Consider the following 6,485-nt stretch of genomic DNA (forward strand, 5'->3'; position numbering starts at 1 on the left):
CACGGTACACAAATTCATCTCCTGTGGTCTCCCTCTTTTCTTGAGCCCCACAGAAGTGTGGTTGTTTTCTGCAGGACACGCGGGACTCGAATAATAGCATTACGCTATTTTGTTTTACTGTGGAAAATGCATGTATTTACATTTGTTCTCTATGTTTCTATATGTTTCATAATGTCTGCAAGAAACTGTGCAAAACTTGGCACAACAAATGCAATTTTTCACAACACAACAGCCAGCATGGAAGGCGATACCATTCTCACTTATTTAAAGCTTTCAGATCAGAAACTTCTTGCTGTCAACAAACTCTTGAAAATCTCTTGTCTCACTGGATCATGATTAAGCATTTGAGAAACATTAAGCAGAGAGGTTGTGGCTCCTGCTACGTTTCTTTTACAGTCTGTAAAAGTCGCCATTTATGAAGCACAATAGTCATTTTGCATGCAACATTTAAATTAGATCATTATTCTTTCAGGGTAAAAGGGACATTTGGTCAGCTGGCTATTGTTCAGCAGAGGGTCTTTAGGGTCACTGAGGCCTGCAACTGCTGTTGACCATCAGCAGTGCTCCTCCCAGGGGATTGAGTCTTTTGATTTAACCCTGAGATTCAGGACCTTAGTAGAAGTGGCCGCTGACCACTGACCAGCAGGCCTGACTGGGGGTTTCTTATTTGCAATCAAAAGGCTGGGGGGTGACAGGGTGATGGATAGTGGAGCTCTTCTGTTCTGCTGCCCGAGTGCTGTTGAAACTGACCAAAGGACTCGCAGCACCGAGCATCTGTCGCACTCCCTCACCTCTCGTTCCCACCACACCATCAGTCCAGAGAACCTCCGTGACCCCACACCCACACAGTCCAGCTCTTTCAAACAGCACCCCTGCTTCCTGTTGGCTGCAGGAGTCACGTCCTCATCTGGCACGCTGTTGTGGCTCATGTTGCATTATTAGATCTATTTCTAAGCGATGGTGATCATAAATCTTTGTTTCCTAAAGTCATACAGTGAATGTGTTCATTTACAAATTTTGTTTCTCTTTTTTTTTTCTCTTAATGAAGACCCAAGGAGGAAGTACCACGTTAAACTTCTGGCTTACAATGTTGTTGGAGATGGATACCAAGCAGACCAGACCATCAGCACCCCTGGATGTGTCTGTAAGTCCCTCAATATACCGGAAAAGACCATTTTCAGGGTGTTTTAGGTGCAATGGTGTCTTGTGTTTTTACGTCAAGCCAAAGTGGAAAAAATAACATTCATTTTAATGCACTTCTTAGCTGTCCGAGATCGCCTGGTGCCCCCTCCACCTCCGCCACACAACGTGTACGCAAAGACCAACAGTTCGACTGCTGTCTTTCTGCACTGGGGCAGACCAGCCTTCACCTCCAGCAATGCAGTTAACTACACCGTCCGCTGCAACCCAGTCGGCCTGCAGAACGCCTCGCTGGTGCTCTACCTGCAGACGTAAGAATCTGTTTTCACTCATTCATCACTCACAAGTATTATGGCCTTTAAAAGTTGTGGCTCCTATTATTATTACTAATTGTGCAGCAGTTGTTTAGTGCAGCTTTAATGTATTTCTGGAGAAGACCTTTTCTAGTTTTCCTGTCTGGATAGGGTTTCACGGAAAGTCAAACAAGATGCTGTATGATGGCTTCGTTTGTCTCTATATTGTTGCGTAGTTTGACATTTTCTCAGCTGAATCACGTCTCCCGACACTTTTCTCACACAAACACGTGGGAAAGTTTACAAGCCTATCTTTGTGTTGAGTCCTTCCCCCTCACTGCCATCACAGCTCCACATCACCACCTTCTGGTCATTTTTAAAGGACCACTTCAAGCCGAATTACACTCAATATCACGAGTGACCACAGTATAGTTTTGTTTTTTTGTTTTTTAAGAGGCATGTCTGTTGAAATTATTGAACTTTCAGTGCTGAGAGTTTATATTTTATCAGTGTGACCTGCACACATGTGAATCACTCTGAACATACAGCTGGATAAATAGTCCCTCCTCCAGGCCAAAGGGGGTAAATGCTTTCAGTAGCCTGGTTCTTTAAGTGCCTATTTGTGTTCTGCAGGAATGAGCAGAACCTCCTGGTGCGAGACCTGGAGCCCAACACCAAGTATGAATTTGCCATTCGCCTGCATATTGACCAGCTGTCCAGCCCCTGGAGCCCTGTGGTCTATCAGAGCACTCTCCCTGAAGGTGAGCACAGAAACATTACAATATCATTCATATTAGAACTTTAGTTATTGTTGTTAGCATGTCGCTCCAGTTTTCCACGTTAAAGTTTTTACTTTTTTTCCTCGGTCCCCCTCCCAGCTCCCATGCTGCCACCTTCCAGCGTCAAAGTGACTCTGATCGAGGAGGACACGGCGCTGGTTTCGTGGAAGCTCCCAGAAGAATCCAATGTGGCTGTGACTCACTACACAATCCTGTACGCCTCTAGAAATGCCTGGATAGCCGGTGAATGGCAAGTTCTGCAAAGAGAAGGTAAGGAGGAGTGGAAAGAGGTGCACGATTAAAGAGGCAGTACAGTTGTGCAGCGGACAAATAGTCTATTGGAAATCAGTAACTCATTTCATTCTCTAATCTGTCTCTTTTCATTGTGATCTCAGAATTAGCCAGAACAGGTGGAGCTCACTGCTTTTGTCTCACTGATCAGAGGTTTAATGTGATTACAACAAAGACTTTCATTTACGTGGTTAATGATCATTTTAACCACGTCTAGAAATAAACAGTGTGTAGTTCTCTTAGTTTTTTGTGCCAAGCTGCCCATCTGAATGTGTATGGTCAAGCATAATTCACAAATGTCTGTAAAGTTGTAGAAAGAAGTTAGCTGGGAGACAGTGTTGTTATTGTAGGTTGAATTTAAATTTAGAATCATTGTGTTGTCAGGCTCAGTGTGAAAAGCAGGAGAGTTCATTTGGCTATTTCACAAGATCAGAATCTACAAATGTACAAAATGTGGAGTCATACAGCATCTTTGTATGTGAAATCAGAGGTAAAAAGTAAAGTAGTTCGCATTAGAGACTATAAAGCTGTTGTTGTATCTGATTTGTGAGGCAGCAAAGGTGTTTTTAGGAGCAGATGACCCCAGGAAACACACAAAAAAGACCCACTATTCCCCCTTTGCCACTGGCGAAGGGGTCAAAAGTGAAGCCATTCACAAAACCCCTCCAGCTCAGCCCAGCCCCCGATTACCTCAAACTGAGCACCCACCCCCCTGCAGGCCCTGCTGGGACTCTGGTGGTGTGGAGACTGGGTGGTACTGGTTAGGGGAATGTGTATGGCTCTGATCCTCTGACCCCCGGGTCTTTCCCTCTGAAGCTCCGCTCACACAGCACCTCTCACGAGGATTGTTTTTATGCTTCTCTTAAACTGCGTCACAGAGTTCGGTTCTTCACAGATCGTTTTAACATTTGTACATCAAAGGAGTAGTAAAACACTTTTGGAAATATGCTCGTTTCTGTTTTTGGTTTTGGTAATTTGTTGTTTCGGTTTTTGTTTGATTTGAACATGTTAAGTTCCCTGTGGAGGGAGCAGGGCTGTTCCCGTGTTTGAAACTATGACTGCAGCTTCATAGTTTGTGGACAGACAAGATAGGAGTTAAAGAAAACGCCTGTATTTCCCAAAATGTTTAAGTATTCTCTAAATGTTATCTCTAAATGAAGTTAAAGACCCCACTGCAGTACTAAAAAAAAAATCATAAAACATCCCCAGATGGTTTCTAATTCGTTCCCTAGATGTTCCACTGTAAATGGTTTCCTTGTTCTAATTAACAGAGCTTTTAATTACTTATTTCATTTTGCATTCAGCTGTCTCACAGTGGAGGCATAAAATATCTGATCATGAGTAATCAGATGAAATTTATTTTTTAAATTCTAGGAGCAATAGTTTTGTTTGGGTTGTTGATCAGATTTAGATCTATGTTACATAGTGCCTCTATATGGTTCCTTACATGTTGAATTCCTTTTGAAAACACATCTTAACCCACAGTCCACTTAACTCCGTAGCTCTCACAGGCTTCAATACTAATTACTATGTGACCTAAGTGTGTAATATACATGTGGATGTGGTTGAAAGATCCTCACAAGGCTAGTAGATGGGACTCGACTTAAGATCGTGTCCAGATGCTATTAGACACATTACCTGATGTGTGAATATCAGACAACACAACTCACACTGATATTTGTACATGAGGACTGCAGTCATCTCGTTCAAACATGAGTAAAAAAGTTTAGTCTGATGATCTGTGAGACTTTAGGGATGTTTTCTGAGATGAATCAAAACGTCTGTTGCCGTATAGCCGTTATAAACTACTCAGATGTTAACACACCAGTCTCCATTCAAAACCTGTCTGTTTTAAGGTTTACTTTGATGTAAGCAAAATACCTACAAGTTGAAACCCTTGAATTATCTTTAACATTTCCACAAAAACCCCTTTTCAACAGTGTATTTACAAAGTTAATTCTCTCACCAGGGAGCATCACCATGGCGCTGCTGGAGAACCTGAAGCCCGGTCTGGTGTACTTGGTGAAAGTTTCTGCGTCCAACAGCATGGGGGATGGACCGTTTTCTCACGCGGTGGAGCTGACGGTGCGAACAGATCTCTCCTCAGGCCATGATCACCGGCTCTCTCGTGGCTCCACACACTCAACAGGTCAGTGACATCACGCTAACAGAACCACGTGATGCTTTACGATTGGAGATTGTTGAAACTGGCCGATCACGAGGTGCAATCTGAACGTGTTACTTTGATCCTTCGCAGCCTTTTCTGACGGCTTCTACCACCTGGACCAGAAGTCGATGACGGGTATCAGCGTGGGCGTCTGCATCGCTCTCATCTGCATCATAATCTGTGCTTTCATCATCATCTGCAGAGGCAAAAATAGGTACGTGGTACCTCTGAACAGTGCCCTCCAGTATCCCAGTTGTTCTCTGAGAGGTCTATCTCCTATAACGTTGTGTTTGTTTCCCTCCAGGAAATTTTCGGCTGTTAAAACGTACAGAGAAGGGGTGAACGCATCTGCAGCTGCTGCAGCACATCTGGGCTCTGAGGGGCAAGCCGAGAGCGCTGATGTGACCGTGCCAATGATGAGTCAAAGTTATTTCATTGATGCCAAGGTACAGTGTGACACATGGTTACCAAAAGCCTTAGAAATGTTGTTTTTCTGACCCGGAAAACGTTTGGAAATGTGTAATATTCAACTTTTGGGAAATACAAATCCTAAATAAGGATACTAATTCTAAAAATCCATTGATCTTAATAATAATGCAGGTTTACAGTTTGATATGGTTTGCAAAGGTTGTTCGGAGACGCTGATTTAACGCAAACTTACTAAAATGTAGTTGCAATAGTAGTTAGGCTCCTGAGTGTGTCTGCTTCAATCATCCTTATTTTACAGTGTTACTTTTCAAATACTAGAAAATGCTTTTTCTCGTAGGGTGGAACAAATCTCATCATCAATTCTCTCGGCCCTGTTCAGTCCAGTGCTGAGAAGAAAAGAAAATGGTTTTCCTTTGGCAGTAACGTGAAAAAGGATTGCACACCAATGCAGGCAAGATTAAGCATGATTAGACCTGCTCTTTATCAGCAACATGTACACTGGTAGATCTGAAAGAATCCCACATGGCACTGCTTTCCCAGGCCTCTCAGTCATCACCATAACCATTTATAGACCAGCTACCTGATTGGTGGTGATTGTTAAAGGGTTAAACAGCTTGAAAATTTGGACCAGAAAGATTTCAGAAGCTCTCGATTTGGATGAATTCACATGAAAGCAGCATAACATCAGGATAACAGAACATCAGGATCAGCAGCAGCTTTCTGTAATTCTAAAACTGATCCATAAGCACTCAGACTAACAAGAGAAACTTTCTCTGTGTTGCAGAATGTGAGACACAGCGCTGCGTCTTATCATCACGGAGCCACACTGTTGACCTACGAGGAGGAGTTTTCCATGTCTCAGAACCAGCCCCCGACCCTGCAGGCCCTGCTTGGGCATCCCGGCGACGCAGAGGGATCTTCTAACAGCGAAGGCAGCCACGAAACCGGCGACTCGGGTCGCTACTCTCACGACGAGACGGAGTTGACCAACCTGTCTGGTCCCAGCAGCCGGCCGCCGTCTCTGACAGCGGAGGACGGCGGAGATTCAGACTGCAGTGGGCCCGCTGAAGAGCCGAGCGAGCTGTCGGAGGAAAGTCCGACTGACGTGAAGGTGATGGAGTCTGTCGATACCAGCTGCTGTGAACATGAAGCCCAGAGCGTTTCGCAGTCTGCACTTTCTGTCTAAGTGTGTAGGCGCGTGTGTGTGAGTGAGAGAGAGTGTGTGTGTGTAGGCAGTGGTGTACTAGCAGAAAAGTTTAACTGTTGAGCAGATCATATCACAGAAATCTGTCCGTGCTCACCGCAGCTTCGTTTTTGGTTATTTATACTCCATGCCAGGGGAGGCAAAGGAATATTAAAGGGGTATCTTAGGACACATGCTCATTC

General features: G+C 44.1%; 1 protein-coding gene across 1 annotated transcript in view; it reads left to right on the forward strand.

Moving 5' to 3' along the window:
• prtga (protogenin homolog a (Gallus gallus)) overlaps positions 1–6,285 on the forward strand; it is a 28,647-nt gene extending 22,362 nt beyond the window's left edge. Inside the window, exons 11-19 of the mRNA XM_008301409.1 lie at positions 1,049–1,144; positions 1,265–1,451; positions 2,067–2,194; positions 2,312–2,482; positions 4,473–4,652; positions 4,761–4,884; positions 4,975–5,116; positions 5,437–5,550; positions 5,884–6,285. Coding sequence (XP_008299631.1) covers positions 1,049–1,144; positions 1,265–1,451; positions 2,067–2,194; positions 2,312–2,482; positions 4,473–4,652; positions 4,761–4,884; positions 4,975–5,116; positions 5,437–5,550; positions 5,884–6,285 — 1,544 coding nt within the window. The remainder of the gene's footprint in view (positions 1–1,048; positions 1,145–1,264; positions 1,452–2,066; positions 2,195–2,311; positions 2,483–4,472; positions 4,653–4,760; positions 4,885–4,974; positions 5,117–5,436; positions 5,551–5,883) is intronic.
• The last annotated feature ends 200 nt before the right edge of the window (positions 6,286–6,485 follow it).

Source organism: Stegastes partitus, unplaced genomic scaffold (assembly GCF_000690725.1).
Source record: "Stegastes partitus isolate 25-593 unplaced genomic scaffold, Stegastes_partitus-1.0.2 Scaffold1669, whole genome shotgun sequence".
NCBI lineage: Eukaryota > Metazoa > Chordata > Actinopteri > Pomacentridae > Stegastes > Stegastes partitus.